Below are 18,831 nucleotides of genomic sequence, written 5' to 3' on the forward strand. Positions count from 1 at the left end.
TCACGGAGGGACGTCTCCCGCTGTATCTACTACTCAACTTGCATTTGATATTTTAATGTCAAGAAAAGAGCATTGCCCCATTGATCACAAGTGCAAGGGTGATACCCACGCCGTAGCAAAGAATAGCTACCCAACCTATCCTCTTGATTCCGAGCATATTTCATGCTACCATAGACGATAACCGCAACTGTCCACTTGATACATTTCTCGCACGCACCGCAACGGCTTCTAGATGCTTCAGGAGGTAGCACAGCCATGCCCAAGGACCTCCTACAATTTGCACTTGTTCATTCCTCAATCTCCCGCATAATAGACCTTTCGAAGGTCGTGCGACTGGAGTAAGCTTCTGGGTCATATGTTCTGATGCAGTGAGATGTTCGCCCGTCTCTGCATTAGGGCTGTGATCTGCGAGCATAAACTTTGCGCATTGTTTCCCTCAAATTGGTTCAGAAACCATTCAATTCCGCCCACTTCTTGATCTCAGGCCCTCTCCATCCGCGCACAACTACTTGCTTCGTGGTCCAGTTGATTGCCACCGTCTCCTTGCGGCGACCTTTCACATCCACCACATGCTGATGCAATCCAAGTGCTATGCGTATTCGTGCTGCCAGCTCGTTCAGATCGCCAGTGATTTTTCGTATCGAGGTGATGTGTTTGCTTCCACCAGCCTTGGAGCTTTGGTAAATGGGAAGGTTAGAGGATGGTGTGCGATTGATTTTGAAGGGGAGCAAGGATATCGTCGGGCTCGGGCCGGTTTGAGTTGAGACTGGATGTTGGATTTGCGAAGGTGGAGGGTCAGGAAGAGACTCGGTGGTCATCTTCTGGGCGCGCACTTGGCTACTTTGACCTGCAGTATGAATCAGCAACTGGCTTAGTGAATACCTTCCTCAATCGTCCCTCACGTACGTTCCTTGCGCAGAGCTTCTTTCTGTCTGCGGTGTAGTTTATCGAGTAATGTAATCTTCGCATATTTCTCCCGGGGCATCCAGTTCGATTTCGATCTGATCTGACACAGAGGCTGCTGAGGCCTCAGCAACGCACGAAGAAGGAGTGTCGAAGGCGCCCTCATGTTGTTTATGTGGTACATTGACAATGAAGGTCGGCGGAAGTGAAAGGGATGTGGAGGGTGTGAACAAACAGCGTCCTTCTGGGTGCCATCAATGGCTGGACTTGTGAACTTCCATTCAAGTCATGTGACCTCATGATGCCAAGCCCCTGCCCACGGAGCGGAAAATCTATTACTCCTCACGCTAGATCGTATCTGCTCTAGACACGGCTATACCCGAAACCTAAATTTTGTGGCAGCGGGCCACACAAGAAGAAATGCCTTCAACCGACGATATCCACGAAGGACACCCAGAGCATCCCTCCAACGACGACACCCCCGGCTTCATCTTCTCCCTTGAGCTCCCACCAGCATCTCAAGCTAGTCGCCAAGTCACCGCGCCTCTCCTTCTCCCCCGCCCCGAACTGACTGTCGAAAACCTCAAGAAAATTGAGGAAAAGACGACAACAGTGCCCAAAACGCTACAGATCCAAAGCACGAAGGCAAAGTCAATATGAGCGCCGTCGACGATCCCACGGGCGAGTATGCCTTTCTGGCCAAACTCGTCCAACATATGGACCGACACCTCGTCTTCCCTTTACTTGAACATCAACTCAACTCGGAAACGATCTCACAAGAGCGCTACGATGACCTGAAGCTCGCGATTTTCAACCTGCTGAAAAACACAAACATGATCGACTACGTGGGAAACCTGTACAAGGAGATCCACAAGACAGAAAACGTGCCTGCAGAGTACGCACAGAAGAGAGAGGAAGTGCTGCAGAAATTGGCTGCGTTCGAAGAAGAGACGGCACACCTTACAAACCTCCTCAGCGACGAGGCGGTCACATCTCAACTGCGCAGCGACAAGGTGGCCAACTTGAAGTTTCTGGAGGAACAACATGGCGTCACGCCGGAAATGGTCGACAAACTCTATGAATTCGGCCGGTTCCGCTACGAGTGTGGTCTGTACCCCGAGGCAGCCGATCTGCTGTACCGCTTCCGCGTGCTGTCCACGGACAACGACAAGGTGGTCAAGGCTACGTGGGGAAAGCTGGTCTGCGAAATCCTAGGCGAGGAGTGGGAGAACGCGCTTGAAGAGGTCGAGAAGGTCAAGGAGCACATCGAAACGCGGTTGTTCAACAACCCAAGGGCGCAACTCACCGCTCGCGAGGCTCTCGTCCACTACGCCTTGTTCCCCTTCTTCAACTATGAACCAGCCCGTGAGAAGCTCACCGATCTATACTTTTCTGCCCCATACATCAGCACCATCCAGACCGTCTGCCCGTGGATTCTGCGGTATCTGGCTGCCGCGGTCATCACCAACCGCAACCGACTCAACAATTCCCACAACTACCAGAAACAACTCAAGGATCTTGTGCGTGTCGTCAAGCAGGAAGTCTACGAATATCAAGACCCGATCACCGAGTTCATCAAGGCTCTCTACATTGACTTCGACTTCGAGGGCGCCCAGAAGAAACTGTCTGAAGCCGAAGCAATTCTCCGAGGAGATTTCTTTTTGGGGTCGTCGGCCGATGCCTTCATGGAGGCTGCGCGACATCTGATTTCCGAAAGCTACTGCAAGATTCACCAGAGGATCGATATTCAGTAAGTCCTAATACTTTCCCCTTCCCGGCGCACCAGGCGCTTGCATGTGATATGCATATGCTAACACTTTGTTTTTCCAGGGATCTATCCACCCGTCTCGGCCTGTCTTCAGATGAAGGCGAGAAATGGATTGTCAACCTGATCCGCGACACCAGGGTCGATGCAAAGATCGACTACCAAGCCGGCACCGTGGTCATGAACCATCCACCCCAGAGCGTGTATCAACAAGTCATTGAGAGAACGAAGGGCGCTTTCTTCCGCACCCAAGTCCTCAGTGCTGCTGTTGCCAAGTGAACAGCACAAAAGAAACAGCATGAGATGCATGACAAGCCAGCGGATTAGACGGTTTTCTCAATTGCCAGCCGACTGGGACAACAGGCTTGAGATGACATCACCAATTACTTTGCGACGGAATGGAATGGCGTTTTGTATGCTGGGTCGGTAGCATGGATGTGATCGCTGCTAAATCAGAAAAGCTTCAATTGTACAGTGCTGAGACGAGCTGCGAGAATCTGAGGGTTCAGCATCGATGGGAATGAGCTTGTCAGCTAAGTCAAGCTGGAGTGAAGGAATGGGGAGCGTTGACCCAAAAAGCATCACACAGAGAGGACAGACATGGTTCTACGCAGCACAGGGAGAGCACGAAGCAGACACAAGCAGCAGAGAGCTTCGCGTGTGGTGGCATGATACCCATGAAATTGAATCATGAGTGTCCAACGGCAGGATTTCTCATAGCGAGAACTCAAATAGCTGGTTGAAAGACAATATTCTCAACAAACACACAAGTAGAGCGACTCATCAGATGCCACTGCATGATACTCTTGTATTAGTTCTCTGTTTCATTTCTTCCCATTCTCTTTTTGATTCTCCTTTTCGTTCTGTTTCGCTTTATCCTTGAGCTCCTCCTCGGCCAACAGACCCTTGACTTCATTCTCGCTCAACCACTCCCTGACACTCTGCATGATGGCCTCAAGCGGCTCCTCGCCGGCCAGGACGGCGTCGAGGTTCGAGGTCTCGCTCCCGCTGCGATGGTCGGTGACACGGTTCTGCGAGTAATTGTAGGTGCGGACTTTATCTTCGCGGCCAGACCTGGCGACGCCGCCCATGACGCTGCGACGCATAGCGGTGATTTCAGCGTCGCGCTGCTCGCGCCTCAACTGGGCGATCTTGGCGCGGAGCAGCTGCCAGGCCTTCTCGCGGTTCTTGTGCTGCGAGCGCGAGTCCTGCATGCTGACGACGATGCCCGTGGGGATGTGCGTCAGCCGGATGGCCGAGTCGGTCTTGTTGACGTGCTGGCCGCCGGCGCCGCGGGCGCGCATGGTCTCGGACCGCACGTCCGGCGGCGCGATGTAGTAGTCGGAGTTTGGGTCTTCGTAGTCCAGGTCCGACTCGCCGCCCGTCTCCGGCAGGACGGGCAGCACCAGCACCGACACGGCCGAGGTGTGAGTGCGGCCCTTCTTCTCGGTCGCGGGAACGCGCTGCACGCGGTGCACGCCCGCCTCAGACCGCAGCATCTCGTAGCTGCCCGGCTGGTTGATTTCCAGCAGCGCCTCCGTCAGCGCCTTGTCCGACACCGAGTCGTCCGCCGTGTACGACGCCAGCTGCGTCGGCCATTTCATCCGCGCGCAGAACCCCTGGTACATCTCCAGCAGCGTGTGCGCGAACAGCGACGCCTCGCTGCCCCCGGCCCCCGGGTGTATCTCGATCATGCACGGCAGGTTGGCAAACGGGTGGGCGGGCACCAGCGACTTCTTGAGCCGGGACGTCAGCGCAGGCAGTTCCGCGACCGTCGATTCAATGTCTGACTGCGCCAGACTGCGTATTTCCGCGTCTGACGAGGGGTCGTCTAGCAGACCTTGGAGTTCGACGAGTGACTAGAGAGCATCGCAGACAATATCCAAGTCAGTCTTCTTCTTTGTCCTTTTCCTTTGAAGCAGAGTACATGTCCTGCAATTTGTGTGACTTTCGCAAGAGAGGAGGGAGGGGTCGAACATACATTTTGAGCATCTTCCCACTCCTTCAGTGCTTGGGCGACCGGGCTCAGTTCGCCGATTTTCTTTGCAATGCTGACATCGTACTCGGTTGCATTGGCTGCCGCCAATTGCTTGTGTTCGGCAGCGACCGCTCGCGCGCGCTGGAGGAGGACAGGAGATATTTGAGACTCGATTTCGGAGAGAACAGCTGGATTAAAGGTTAGCCTGAGTACTTGAACTCGAATGCGAAGTAGTATTGCCACGAGCTGCGCTGCATAGAGAGGACACGACATAATACCTGAACTTTGGAAGCGAGCCCTGGCAAAGACAGGCCTAGCTCCCGTGCGCAGCGAAAGTCCAAGGCATCTTGAGCATAGCCGCCAATTCCGGCCGCTACTCAACATGCCTCGAAGGACCCAAATTGGTCAAGCAGATGAAGGGATGCGTGGGATGGTCGCTGTCCACGGGAGAGAAAACCAGAATTCGGTGTTTGTAGATGCGCAACAATAGAAAGTTTGACAGCCAATCGGCGCGAGTCATGCTCAGCCTTGCCATGATCCTCAGCCTCGTCCTCTATCGACTGCTACAGGTCGGGTTTTCTCGTCGATTGAGGTGCTTCAACGGTTCAACACGACTGTCCTGGCCAATGTAAAGCACTAGGTATGGTATGGATTGTGATTATAATACTTGATCAAACTGTATCTATCATGCAGACTGAAGCACGCAATTGTCATCCTGAAAACGAAGCAAAACCAGCATTCAACTCCTCCCGGCATCAGCCATGCCATTTATTCCGATGTAGAAGCAAGCTTCCCACGCCGTGCCGTGTATATGCATTTTCGACCGCGCAGCCTCTCAAAGACCGGGCCGGGGGATATAGAAAAAGGCTGTACATTTGATTTCGGTCGTGTCTCGTCATTCCCTGTGATTCGTGTAGACGCATGCAATCCGTGCTGTACATCATGCGCGAAATGCCCACATTGATTCGACGCCGTTCTGCGTGGTAGCCATGGTCTCGACCTTGCTGCCGGGGGTGTCTCCATTCGGGTCTTCACGTAGCGGCGGTAGCGCTTGTGCTTGGGCTGTCCAATTGGGAGTCCTGTCATCGCCGTCCATCGGGAAGAAGACACCTTCGACCTCCTCGTCAATCTTCTTGGAGCTGAAGCCTGGACTGGAGATGCCACGATCGAAACGAGCAATGGGCGCAGATGAATGCCTCAAACCACTGACCTGCGGCCTTGTTCCGTTGGATTCGCCAGAATCGGCTCGATTCAGCTGCATCCGCGCCATGGCCTGGGAGATGCCAGAAACCTGCACACTTGGCCCTGTTCCTCCGTTCGGCATCCACGATCCACGGAGAGGCGAGCCCACATGACCTATACTGACCGGCCCGACGTTTTCTGCCGCCTTTTTCTCCCGTTGCTCGGCCCATAGCGCACTGAACCGGGACGGACTTCCGGCTGGCGGAGAGCCGACTTTACTGGATGTTCCGCTCGGTATGGCCAGTCCACTACCATGCTCTCTAGAACCTAGATCCTGGTCTGGCCTCGACATGCGCCGCATCTTCTCCTGCGGGGTCAAAACTTCGTCGTGCAGGCTGTTGGGTAGAAGGTCTGTTTCAGCTCCCAAGCCTTCTTCCCATTCATAAAGTAGGTTCGAGCGCGGCACACTAGCCGAAAGACCTCTTACTTTGATGGGTCTCTGGGAGTGCATTATCCGCTGACCGATAGACTCCTCAGCATTTTGGGGTGAAAGCCCAAGAGGAGAGGCGTTTCTTAGGTTCGAGCCGAGGTTGGCGTTTCGGACGTTCACAATGGAGTCAGGGGGACTTCCCAGCTGTCTGGAAAGAGAAGAAGAAGAGGTAGGAGACCGCATTCCGAATTTATCGGGGACAGATTGACCAAGCGGGCCATATTTGGCTATGCGTGACATGCCGTTAGCATCGAAAGACTGCGGTAGCGGTGCGTTGAGAGCAGTTCGCAGATTATCAACCGGGGATTTGGGGTACTGGTAGTCGTTAGGAGGTGAGCCGAATTGTGAGGTCGGGGGCGAGTTGAGTCCGGAGTCGAGAGCAGAATGGTTTTGGTATTGGTTGTACCGGTCTGGGTATGCATCTGGCTCGTCCGGATCTATGAGAGGAAAGGATTGATTTGGGAAATAGTCAGGACCATAGGGCTGTTGATTGACCAGAGGATCGCCCAAGGAGGAATCTGGGTTGGGGAACGCCGGTTGTTCCGCTCGACTCGAATAGTTGAAATTGCGGCCTGACATGGCCATCCCGACGTCCAAATCAGCTCGATTGACCCGTCGTCCGTCTGGGAGATAATGCGCCAGGGCACATTTGGCTCCGAACTTGCAGTTTCCCTAGCCAGAGTCAACAAGGCTTGGCCACGGCGAGGAGTCACAGAGGGGCCAACGGTACCTTCATGAAGTATTTACACGGTGCCTGTTGGGTCATCGGGTCGAGAGAATGTGAAAAGGGACAGGCATTGCCTGCCTGGCAAGCGCCTTGCCGGAAGAATTTACACGGCACATGCTTGGTGTCTGGCCGTCACTCAGTATATGGTCTTCGGTCAAAGGGTCTTATCAGACTTACTCTTGTTCGAAGCATTGGGAGGACTCCGCGCCATGTCGAACAGCGCCGGACCGGATCCTAGACTGCCTCGTCGATCCACGCCATTTCCAAAGGGTGTTGTTCCTGGGACAGGCACTGCCTTATCCCCATTGGCGCCCAGGCCATTGCGCGGTCGGTTATGTCCCTGCATCATGGGTACTGGTCCCTGAGAAGAAGAGGTGCTGTTCAACTGTCCACGGTTCATGCTGGGATATTGTTCATGGTCCTGCCAGGTCGCAGAAGTGTTCGCGGTCGGTCGAGGAGGGCCACTGCTCATGACGTGGGGGGAGGAGGAATGCGGAAGAGAGAACGCGTTCGATGTAGATAGGAGGCTTCGGCAGCAGGCTGGCGGATTGTCAGGAGGTGTGTCGACTGGTCCAGCGCCTTTGTCCACGAGGCCAGGCCACTCTGGATGAGTTGGTATGCGGGAACTAGTATGACAGAGTCATGCGGCACTTCGAGCGCGCGCCGACTCAATAAGGGAGTAAGGGAGTGAGGCAGGCTTCCCCACGTGTTCTGTAGGCGATGCGCCGAGGATGTGGATTTCGGAGCGATTCAGAAACTCGGACGACGAGGTGCGAGTGGTGTTCGCTATGAGACACCTCGAGATACAGCGTCAACAGATATGAAGTCGGGTGTGGCAGGGTTCGTTGGGTGAGGATCCCGGGCGACTCGATATCGGTCGTTTATCAATTGCGGCCAGATGGTGGGGCGCAGGTGCTGTACAGAGTAGCAGTAGTAGTGCTGCGGTTAAACAAGGAGGCAACAGCGGGCAGTGAAGGAATCCTTATTAGGGGTGATTGGTGAGATGCAGGCCAATGGCTCTGTCACTAACCTGCCAGCTGGCGCCCGACGTGAGGCTCCTTGGGCTGCAGCTAGCCTAATGCGCCTGTCAGCTCCCCATAGCAGGCCTGCCAGATTCTGCGTTAGGCGTAGTACAGCCCCTAATGACAATAGGGGCCATACGCAGTTCTGCTTCTTCACTACTACTGATCTCCCGCCAAGATGCTAAACAAAAGTGCTAGGTTGCAATGGGCTAGTGTGCCGGGCGCTCCCTTCAGATCACGTGGCATCATTTTTGTCCTCGATGTGGACATTCCTCGACAACCAGGTCTCTCAGTCTGATGAGAGTTCGATGCGTCCTGTCTGCTGGAAGTATGGCTGCTCACTCTGAGCTGTCCTTTCTGTACCAGACGCGCACCATTTTGCGCTGTCACCCAAGAGTGTCCTGCACGAGCCGAAGAAGGAGACTCTTTTCCAGTCAACCGCAAGCAGAAACCTCGATTGACCACGAAGCCCCCGGCATTGGCCATGGACATGGAGGCTTCCTCAAAGAAAAGGCACGCCAGGTCGCCGAGTCCTCAAAAGCACCTAAAGCGCCGTCCTCTATTCCGAATACGGTCGGGACCCGAGTCAACTCGACCATCACTGCCAGTGAGCGCAGAGCGTTCGAGACAATCTTGCGCTTCACGCCTCGACAAGCCGAGCCATCGGGAGTGAAGCACCAATCTCCCATGATCGACGCTGTCGACACCGACGTTGAAAGCATCCTCAACATCTTCTCTTCTTCTATGAGAAGTCGTCATGGTGAACGAGATGAGACGGTACAGAAGGCTGTCAAGCCATTAAGGACCCCTGACCAGAATGGCATCAGCCTCGATGTTGCAGCACCACAAGCGAACGTGGCATCCACTCTCTCAAACAGTGAAGCTCAGGTAGACCTGGACCAGCAGCTACCAGACCGACCACAACGACAGCATCTTTCCCCAGCAGCAGCAACAACAACAACAAACCCACAATCCACAATGTCCGACGATCTACCACCTGGCGAGCAATCGTTAGAAGAAATAACCCAATCACTGCGCGTTTCCAGCCACGACGCGTCCATCCAAGAAGAGGTACGGACCCGCATGTCGCAGATCGCCAACGCCCTCCAAACCGCAGCAACGTCGACCACCAAGCGCGGCGACATCGCCATGTGGGAAGTATGCGAGACGCAGATCTTCTCCATGGCGAGCCAGCTAGCCCCGCCGGCGCGCGAGAGACTACACCAACCGACCGACCCGCCCAGGTTCACGTTCACGAGATCGCACTCGGACAATCCGTCAGAGCTGATGGAGGTGGCGGCGCGGGCCTCGGGTGCCACTCATCATCATACTAGCAATGCCACAGACCCAGTGGTCCCTAGGTACGAGTTACCATCATCATCATCCTCACCCTCATCATCATCGGCAACAGAGGCTTCCTTGAGCCTCCCCGCCTTGCACCACGTATATCCTGCGGCCCTACTGCTCGCGCTCCGACTGTACATCCATCACTTCCCATCCTCGCCGCTGGCGCACAACCTGCTCCCACGCATCCGGGCGTTCGGACACACCTCGTACGTTCTGGGCGCCGGGTCGCAGTTCTATAATTCACTTTTGTCGCTGGTCTGGATGACGCGGTCGTCCTTGCGCCAAGTCGACGCCTTGCTTGCCGAGATGGAGCGCGGCGGCGTCGAGCTCACTGAAGAGACGTACCGTATTCTGCGACAGATCGAGGACGAACGCGCGGCTGATCTGGGCAGGGGGGAGGGCAACCACGGTGTGCCTCGGGGAAGCAGAGGCGCTGCTTGGTGGAAGAGGCATGAGCAGGTATTTTGGTTTCCTAGGGTTCTGGACTGGTTGAGTATAGTGGCGAAGAGGTTGACGATGAAAGAGATGGTTGAAGAGGGACAGCGGTGAATTCTGATCATTTCATGGGGAATGCCTCTATAATTGAAGCAGGATCTGTAAAGACAAACATCCAGCCGTCACCTTGGCGGGCAGGTGGCCAGGGCGACGAGGAGTGAAGTGGATTGAAGTGAACTTTCCACTTCACCATGAGCATCTCATAGCCCAGCAATCACAATCTATAACAAACAGAACGGGGACCGGCTCCGGGTTACTGCTATACACCTCTGCCTGAGGTGCAATATGAATCACCTACCACATCTTCAACTTTCTTGCCCCCTTTTCTCGACAGCCTTGCGACCGTTGGTTCACTGGTTACCTATTGAATAGGCAATGAGAATGGAACGGAGATGCTTCAGGTAGTCTTTAGTAATTCTATTGTTCCTGTTGAATTTCAATCCCGGTTGCTGTCTAAGCTACCTAGATTCATGGAAAACATGCAAGAATGTCTAAAGAATAACGACGAACCTGTATGCACGAGTCTGTCGACTGTCTTGTCGAGACTCTGGCGAAGGCAAGCAAGACTCCAGAGACGGAATTCCGTCTGCAAAAACTTTCTCCCTCCACGGTTTCTACTCCACGCCCTTTGCTCTCTGCCATCTCTACCTGCTCACGGTCCTCCCTGTATCCATGGTCCACGGCTATGGCGTATGGCATGTGGCGCTCGACCCGCTGCCCATTCTGCAACTCGGTTGTATGAGAGGCTCAAAATGCTCTGGGCCTCTTCGCCGGCCGTACGTGGATGATTTCAATTGAACCATCACTGTGATTGTCGCTGTCACTGCCATCATCTTCGTCGTCATGATGGTCAGGTACTTCCAAAACACCACTTTGCTTCTGCGTCTGGTTTGGCATGGCGACTACCTCGTCTTCTATCTCAATGACTGATGGGACGAAAGGTCTTTTCACCGGTCTGACCTCGAGTATCTCCACCGAAGAATCACTGTCGTTGTCGCTGCCACCGTGATAACCAACGAGATCATGATGATTCCGTAATTCCAGTGACGTTGGGACACCGCTTCCCGTCTCGTTGTGCTTCTGCTTCTGCGTAGCGACATGCTCGTCTCCTTTCTCCATCCCCGATGGCGCGACATCGCAAGACACGTCTTCGTTACTTTGCTCAGGCTTCATCACTTCCACTGGCAAAGCCTCATTCTGTGCTGGCGATCTCCTATCCAGAGACGCGAACCAAGCACGAGAGAAATTCCGGCCCCACGCCGCCCCCATGGCCCAAGGAACCGCATTGCCACACTGCTTGTACTGTTCTTCCACCGACCCAGCGAGCAGAAAGGAATCGGGCACTCCCATAGCCCTGCGCCCCCCTTCTTTCAGAGATAAAGTGCGATGCTGAGTCGGGTGGATGATATGTCCGCCAACTCTGGCGTCCAGAGGCGAGATGATCGTGCAGACAGTGCGGAACGGCGTGTCTGGATCGACGCGCTTGAGAGTCCTCGAGGTCCGCGCCTGCTTCTCGGCGTGGAGCCCCTGCTCGAAGAATCGGCGTTGATGAGGAAGCAGACCTTTGTCGTAGTATGTCTGGGCAAGGGACATGCATTTGGGCTCGGTCGGGATCTGGCGGACAAGGCTGCGATAACTGACGTGTCGGGCGAAATCCAGGCCGAGACGGTGGAGAGGCACGTGGCTCGTGTCTTTGACGTTGATGCAGCTATCGTTCGTGATTGCTTCAAGGCCCCCGATTGTTTCAGCCACGGTGCGGATCTTGCGAAGGCCTGAGCCGGCAGGACCATGCGTGTCCACCAGGTCGTCTGGGAGGAGGACGCCCGGGGCAGCGGCCACGATGAATAGTCGCTCTCGAATGGACGCCCCGCCTAAGCTGGCATCAGTGTGAATCGATTTGCGGACTTGATAACCCAGGGCCACGAGATGGCATATTGCCTGTCGACATGCGTTCGGCCGCAGTCGGTCCATGTTGGGCACATTCTCCATCAACACATACGGTGGCAGAAAGAGTTCAATCCATGAGAGCATATTGGCCAGGAGGGAACCATCTTTGTGGCCCTTCTGGGAGTCTCTGAAGCAGTTCATCGAGCTGTAGTAGGGACAAGGGAATCCACCGATGATGAAGTCGATGTCAGGCATAGGCTGTCGTCCCAGGGCAAAATCTTCGAACACGTCCTCCACCGATCCAATTGTCATGTGAGTGGTGTTGAGAACGTCGTTGGCTTTGTAGCTTCGTGTCGCGATTTCGCAGTGTTCAATCGCGTAGACGATTTCACTGCTGCCTTTGGAGGTGAACGCATGGTCAAAGAGACCGCATCCGCTAAAGAGACTCAGACCGCGGAGTCTGGGTCTGTCGCCACGTTCCTTAGGGACGTGCTGCTGCTGCCTATTTGCAGTCCAGTTCTGATCGTGCGTTAGACATTGACAAGACATAAGTTCCGATGCTGCCAAAGTGGTGATGGTTTCCTCCTCTTCACGGTAAAGTGATTGAACGAATAACTCAGCATTGTCTGCAGGACGGCGTTCACACACTGAGGCTGAGACAATCCGCACAACTTCTTGGATAGAGACTGTCTCGCAACTGCAGCGATCACTGAAAAACAGCTCGTTGCCCACGGGGTAGAACACTTTTGGATCGCCCGGTGACCCGCATATTGTGTCGGCAGGGAGCGCCAACCATATCACTCTGAGCAGCTCGCTGGTAGCCTTCTTGACCCAGGCATAGCTGAACTCCCATTGTCCGTAGGCATCGCCCATTGTTCGCATAACCACGATTTGTCCAACCAGATCTTGGGGGTTGGAAACGAAAACCGGCTGGTTTTCCTCTCCAGCTTCTTCCAGGATCATAGCTGCTTTGGAGACCTGTGAGCCATTGCTCATGGTGATGAATGTGTCGTTGTTGTTACGCAACTTGACGGGAAACTCCCACTGCTGCATCTTACTGGTACGGTACGCTTCTGCCTGAAGAGACAGCTGAGTGATCTCAAGCAGGTCATGTTTCTGCCAGGCTAAAAAGCGTGCAAACGAAGCAGCGACGTTGCGTGTCACAAGGGTCTTCTTCGCCTTCGCCGTTGCTTGGGAGACTTGAGTCCCAGTAACAGCGCCAATCTCGGCCCATATAGGGTGTGACATGCGCGGACCTTGTTGACCCAGTGAACAGGCCTGTTGATACAAAAACAGAGCGTGTGAAAGGACGTGCTGGCGAAAGTCGGTCTGATTTGCACACTGAGCATGCCACTTCTGTAGTTTGTGTCCACGAAGACCATGAAGCCACACCCAGAACTGGTATCGGAAATGCGACAGGTGGACGTCGGTGCCGGTCTCGCGACAGATGTAGAGATAGTCGATGAAGAATTTGGCAAAGTCCGCAAGCCATGTAAACGTCGTCCAATAGGACAGGTATGCGTTCGAAGGCGTCTTCAAGCGATACCAGTAGTTCTTCTTCTGGCTTTCAACAGTCATTATCCAGATGGAATCCTCAGCCGAATGGGCTTCAAGGTGTTCAAGCTCGCCCATCTCAACTGCGACGACTTCCGCGGCCACAATCTGGCGTGTGATCCCTTTGTACCGGAGCACGCCATTAACAAGCCAATATGGTTGGGCGGCGCCAGACGAATAGTTTTCCTTTGGTGAGAGTTCGGACATGGTGATGCTCAAATAATCGAATTGACCTTGTAGATGTCGATGCGTAGGCGCGCAATAGACACAAAAGTCGTCGAGTTCATACTCGTTGAAGCGCTCAGGCGGGTATCCTGGACCATGGTCGTCTTGAGCAAGGAACTCATTCAGTGCAATCACCTCCGATGAGTCGAAACCGTGGAACGTGGACCTCACGGTCGATGGATACAGCCTTGTCAGGTCTTCGGGAGACTCCCATATTTCAATCCGTTCCGTGAGTCTTGCAAGGAGTTCAGTCTTTGTTAGATCAGGCGAAAGGGGCGCTGAGCAAGGATTACCATCTTCGGACAGCATCTCTTGTCGCACAATTTTGTCTCGATTCTGTCACCTGGAATGAGGCAAGGTGAATATCAAGGGTTGAGCGGCAAGTCGGGCGGCGGTAGAGATACCAAGGATAAGGGGCCTGTCCAAGGACAACTGTCACGAGGACAAAAGCATATAGCAAGAGGGAAATGAGCCGGGTGTGACTAGGAAGGACCGGAAGGACATGAGAGGTTCGAGGAAGGACTGGAAGGATATGAGAGTCCGAGGAGTGACTGGTCTCTCAAGACGTTGTTCCTGGTCCGAAAGAGAATATCAAGGCGAGCAAGAGTCAAATGAGGTCAAAGACCTATGCCAGGCCCTGTCGCAGATTAGCCGTCGTTCTCAGGATGGAATGAAGAGAAAATTTCTGTGATATCAGGATAGAAGGCCACTGTCCGAGTGACTTGACCCTTAAATCATTTGCGAGAAAATAAGTCTCTCAGCATATATTTCAGTTGCCAGTCATGGGAAAAAGATATGTTGAGAAACTTCACCGCAGAACGCCAGTCTCCAGCTACCGCAGGATAACTCACCGAGTCTCTTTGGAAGAGAGACGGCACCGTTTGAGTTGTTCTCAGGTGCCCGGTTCTGTATCGAGCGATGGGATATGCAAATACAGTGAGCTAGATAAGGGAGAGGTGTGTCTGCATGCTCGCGGGAAGCAGAGGCGGATGAGTCTCGGGAGGACCTCATGACCAAAAGGAGATGGTAGACAGTCGCTCAGGGGTTCGTATGCACGATATCGTAGAGTTGTTTTTCGCCATCCTGAAGAGAAAATCATGTCATCCTCATCGAAACGGTAGGTAAACTGAGAGTAAATCAGGAGGCGCAACGTCATTCGTAATGTTCTTGTGCTCGTGTACATGCTCAGTAATTACAACATAAACTCATCAACATTCCTGGTCGTCGTCAAACTTCATTGGAGTCGTCCTCCACATAATGCCGGTCTCCAGTCCGGGTTTTCCTGCGTGAAGAAGTGCTCATCAGCTCGAACAGGCGGTTCTTCGATGAACCGTCCCGACTGTTCAGCGTAGGTCGTGAACGTCCTTCCTCGATCAGATCAATCGAGGCCGACGATGAATTAGTCGAGTCGGTCAAGGCTCGAGCATCTGCCGCCCGATGCGGGAAGGGAATGCGTCTATCCCAGGCGGCTGATGCTGAACTAGAAGGTGTACTGTCTACCTCGCCGACCCCTGGTGACAGTTCTGTGGTCGGGTTTTCCGTTTCCAACATGGACCTCGCCATTTGTGGCAAGGCTGTTATTTCGTTGTCCGCAAGGACTTTCAAAGGGGGTGGGTCGAAAGGGTCCGGCGACATGGTCCTCTGCTGGTCTGTGAGCGCCTGCTGCCATGCGGATTCGGATTTCACATCAGGCCGCTCGGCTTGTTCTGCGGCCTTGAAACACTCTTTGCTCGCCTGACTCAGCCTCGCACAAGTGGCATGGAAAGCATGTACAGCTTCATCGTTGGTTGCGGCGTCAATATTTGCAGGAGCGTGCGAGATCCACAAGTCAACAAGCTGCGCGAGTAACTTTGCATGATCCAGAAGGAATGGTAGACTGGGCAATCCTTCTCGCGACATAGCTGGAAGCCGGCTTCGTATCTGGTTGGGGGCAGCAAACTGAGGCTCGAAATTTGCTGATGCAATCTGAGTTGAGCTCACAGCACAGATCTCATCGATGAAACTCTTGAACTCGTTCGTGGAGGCGGCCAGAAACTTGTTCATCGGCTCCATCCAAGGCTCCTTGGTCCCGAACCGTGCCGTGTTTGCAAGCACATTCAGGGACTTGGCAATCAGGGTATATGTCCTTTTGGTCCGATCCGGCGGGTGATCTGGCACTCATTAGCGAACAATATCAGCAAGCGGAGGGGGAGCGTACCTTGTATCAGGCCAAAGAGCTTCGGGTTCAGGACTGCGGGACAAAAGAACCGCAGAAAGAGAAAGCCAGACACACTGGTATATTTGACCGTCCGAATGAAAGACCCATAACGGTCCTCAGCACAAGACCTGACGAGGCGGAATATCACTCTCAAGTCCATCGGGCACCGGGATGCTGAGACAGCTATCGACTTCCAGATAGCTTTGGTCAGGAACAACAGGTTCGCCCAGTTCTGGCCCAGTTGTTCAAGGGAGCCGACCCTATTTGGATCGACTTCGCAGTCGGCATTGCGCTCCAGGATCATTCGAAGCTTCTCCCCGAGGACTTCTTCCAGATAATCTTTGCCGAGACGGCGCATGTGAGCGTCAAGTGCCTTGGTTACCAGCGAGTTGCCGCGAAAGAGGAGATTCGCCTCCATGGTTGCCGATCGAGTTAGGTCTCGAACGAGGAGTTCTCTTTGTTCGGCGGATTCGAACGAGTCGTTAGAATGTATACGACCACTGAATCTCATCCGCGACGGAGGTCCATCTCTGTTGATACCGTCAATTTCTTCCTCGATGAGGTTACTGATCCATTCATTAGCTGAGCCACAGGATTGGAAAACGTCCAACAGGAGGTCAGACAAGTGGCGAAGATCTGGTCCAAGTAGACGAGCAATCTGCGTGGTCAAGCCGTTCGAGAAGTTTTGCAGAAGGGCGGAGAGCTCTTTATATTCTTCTTCGATCAAAACCACGGTCTCTTGAAGTGCCACTCGTACCAACAATGTACCAACCGAGTGGTCATTATTGTCTAATAAAGGCCACCATTTCTCAAGCGTAGCCTTGTGTTCCAGCTCATCTATTGATATATCTAGTCGGCCGAAGATCGGATCGTGAGAGGAGATCTCCAGTCCATCAAGGCCAGCCAGATATTCTGCCTCTGCAGAGATGTCGTTGAAGCTTTCCGAGATGGCAGTCCATTCTTTCTCAGCAGGATTTTCAAGCTTCAATGCGATTGTGATTTTGGACAGTGCGGCTGGAATATCTTCCAGGTTGAACTCTTCCGCCCAAAAGGCTGAACCGACGTTCGATTTGGTAGTTGTGCGTGCACGTAAGTCCTTGCCAAGTAACACTTCGGCGTAGACGTAATCTCTGCTCTCGCCTGCGTCTGTAGGTTTGCTCTTGGATTTGTGGGAGTCGCGAGGCTCCTCTGGAGCAGCAGGGCGCTGAGTAAATTTCGCTTCCGTTATCTTCACCGACAACGAACGTTCTATCCGGAACATTCCTTGAGTTGACCTGCCCTGATGCCGACCATCATTGTCCGAGGGCGTGGGTACATCATAAGAAAGCTGTCGTTCCGGACCGTACAGCTCTGGCACTGTAAGTGCGCGGAGAAGAACGAACCAGGCCTCCAGAGCAACATTGCTTTCAAGGCACAGTACCAGAGGCCTTGAAGTTGTTCCGGGCACGGCATGCACGCGGTACTGGGAACATATGGCGATGCAACGGGGCATCCGGAGCACACTTTCATCAAGCCTTTGAATGGCACATCGAGAGAGTTGGGACAAGTGTGTTACAGAGACCACCCGGGGATCGATGTCTCCAAACAACCGTAGAGTACCATTCTCATGCAGGGTAGAACTCACTTTGCGCCAGCGGGGATTCGTTTCATAGGCTGTACGACCGGTACCGTTGGAGAACAACGCAAGCTGCGAGCCTGACGGCAAGGGGCCGTCCCATAATAGCATCTTTCCAACTTTGACGATGGCCGTACTCCTGGGGCTGGCGACGTCCGACACGCGCCTTTGAGACGGTGATTTTTGGTCGGTCATGCCAATAGGTTGAGGTTTCGTCATTTTGTTGTGTATCCCCTTCGGCCGCAGTGGCTGCCAGCAAAGCAAGGCTGCAAGCCAGGAATCAAATGTCTCTGGGACCGGTGGACGAAGCTGATAGCCCGTCCCGGAGGATGAAACCAAGACACTCAGATAGGTACTGTGGGATTCGTGGTCATAATGGGTTCGGACTGTGCAGCCCCTCAAGTCTGCTATCAATGTTCTAGATTGTGTAACTTCTCCTTTTGTTTGGCAAACAAGTGTTCCAGGCGCAACATTGATGGCACAATACCCAGAAGCCCATGCCGTGGTATGTAGAGGCCGGAAAAAGAGAATTCCGTGCATGCGTCCACAGGTGGTCTTCATCAAATGCAGGATTTTGGCCGAATCAATGTCCAACAAAGTGGGCGATCGGATAGTAGCAGCACTCCCAGGAAACATCTGATCGGGAGTGAACGGCCGACGTGGAGTTCCGGGGGAATTGCGAGGAACGGTCTGCGCCAAAATTTCAGGGCCGTTCACCACCGAAGGAAACCCGATAGACTCGTAAGGCTGGTCAACGCGTTGCGCCAATGCAGGTCCTGTTGTTATGGACCCGAGGCGCTTCCGGGTTTTGGACATGAACGAGTTGGGTGAAGTGTCCAGCGGTAGGTCTTCTTTACCAAGTGGTCTTGTTTGGGCCTTCCGCCTCCTTCTCTCAACGGTACTCTCCTCGTCAGTATTCGATACTGACGCCGACGCCTCACGACTTCGGTGAGAATGCGTGGTACGAGATGATGACAGTACCGGCGAACGAATGGGCGATGCTTCCACAGGGTCGTCGTGAAACGTGGGATATGCCCCAGATTCGGGTGTTACTGCACGGATCGTGGTGTGATTTTCGTCTGCGAATACCTTACCATGTCTGTCCTGCGACGAAGCCTGCCGACTTGACCTGCGTTGAACGTAAGGCGGTCTTGACCTAGCACTGGTCGTGGCATTGTCTGTTTCGTCCCTTTGAACCGACTTCATTGTTTATTCCTTGACGGGATCCCGCCGCGTGAAGTTGGGACTTGCTTCGCTTTCGGCTTGCTTCACTATCAGCATCTACAATGCGTTGTATTATTGCTGCAACGGCGCCCACGCTGCGCATAACTGTGTCTCTTCTCTTCTCTTCTCTTCTCTTCTCTTCCACGGACTCCGGGTAGAGTGAAGATCAAGCAACTAGGCATTTGCGCAACGAGTGAGCTGCGGACGTCCAAGAATGAGG

General features: G+C 53.8%; 7 protein-coding genes across 7 annotated transcripts; 2 read left to right on the plus strand and 5 right to left on the minus strand.

The window, feature by feature from the left end:
• Positions 1-446: 446 nt before the first annotated feature.
• On the minus strand, positions 447-1,069 carry A1O1_03170 (uncharacterized protein; the record flags this gene model as incomplete). The annotated part of the gene is made up of 2 exons (XM_007724076.1): positions 447-847; positions 907-1,069. The coding sequence occupies 2 exons, from the start codon at positions 1,067-1,069 to the stop codon at positions 447-449; spliced, it is 564 nt and encodes a 187-aa protein (XP_007722266.1).
• A 490-nt stretch (positions 1,070-1,559) lies between these two features.
• On the plus strand, positions 1,560-2,947 carry A1O1_03171 (eukaryotic translation initiation factor 3 subunit E; the record flags this gene model as incomplete). Its single annotated transcript, XM_007724077.1, has 2 exons — positions 1,560-2,653; positions 2,734-2,947. 2 exons carry the CDS (start codon positions 1,560-1,562, stop codon positions 2,945-2,947), a joined length of 1,308 nt encoding a protein of 435 aa, XP_007722267.1.
• Positions 2,948-3,492: 545 nt separating this feature from the next.
• Positions 3,493-4,919, minus strand: A1O1_03172 (peptide chain release factor 1; the record flags this gene model as incomplete). The annotated part of the gene is made up of 2 exons (XM_007724078.1): positions 3,493-4,527; positions 4,650-4,919. 2 exons carry the CDS (start codon positions 4,917-4,919, stop codon positions 3,493-3,495), a joined length of 1,305 nt encoding a protein of 434 aa, XP_007722268.1.
• A 667-nt stretch (positions 4,920-5,586) lies between these two features.
• Positions 5,587-7,517, minus strand: A1O1_03173 (uncharacterized protein; the record flags this gene model as incomplete). The annotated part of the gene is made up of 3 exons (XM_007724079.1): positions 5,587-6,990; positions 7,049-7,170; positions 7,223-7,517. The coding sequence occupies 3 exons, from the start codon at positions 7,515-7,517 to the stop codon at positions 5,587-5,589; spliced, it is 1,821 nt and encodes a 606-aa protein (XP_007722269.1).
• An 880-nt stretch (positions 7,518-8,397) lies between these two features.
• Positions 8,398-9,963, plus strand: A1O1_03174 (uncharacterized protein; the record flags this gene model as incomplete). Its single annotated transcript, XM_007724080.1, has 1 exon — positions 8,398-9,963. One exon carries the CDS (start codon positions 8,398-8,400, stop codon positions 9,961-9,963), a length of 1,566 nt encoding a protein of 521 aa, XP_007722270.1.
• Positions 9,964-10,656: 693 nt separating this feature from the next.
• A1O1_03175 (uncharacterized protein) lies at positions 10,657-13,884 on the minus strand (the record flags this gene model as incomplete). The annotated part of the gene is made up of 1 exon (XM_007724081.1): positions 10,657-13,884. One exon carries the CDS (start codon positions 13,882-13,884, stop codon positions 10,657-10,659), a length of 3,228 nt encoding a protein of 1,075 aa, XP_007722271.1.
• A 918-nt stretch (positions 13,885-14,802) lies between these two features.
• A1O1_03176 (uncharacterized protein) lies at positions 14,803-18,593 on the minus strand (the record flags this gene model as incomplete). The annotated part of the gene is made up of 2 exons (XM_007724082.1): positions 14,803-15,731; positions 15,773-18,593. The coding sequence occupies 2 exons, from the start codon at positions 18,591-18,593 to the stop codon at positions 14,803-14,805; spliced, it is 3,750 nt and encodes a 1,249-aa protein (XP_007722272.1).
• Positions 18,594-18,831: the final 238 nt, after the last annotated feature.

Source organism: Capronia coronata (assembly GCF_000585585.1).
Source record: "Capronia coronata CBS 617.96 chromosome Unknown acBCG-supercont1.2, whole genome shotgun sequence".
Taxonomy (NCBI): domain Eukaryota; kingdom Fungi; phylum Ascomycota; class Eurotiomycetes; order Chaetothyriales; family Herpotrichiellaceae; genus Capronia; species Capronia coronata.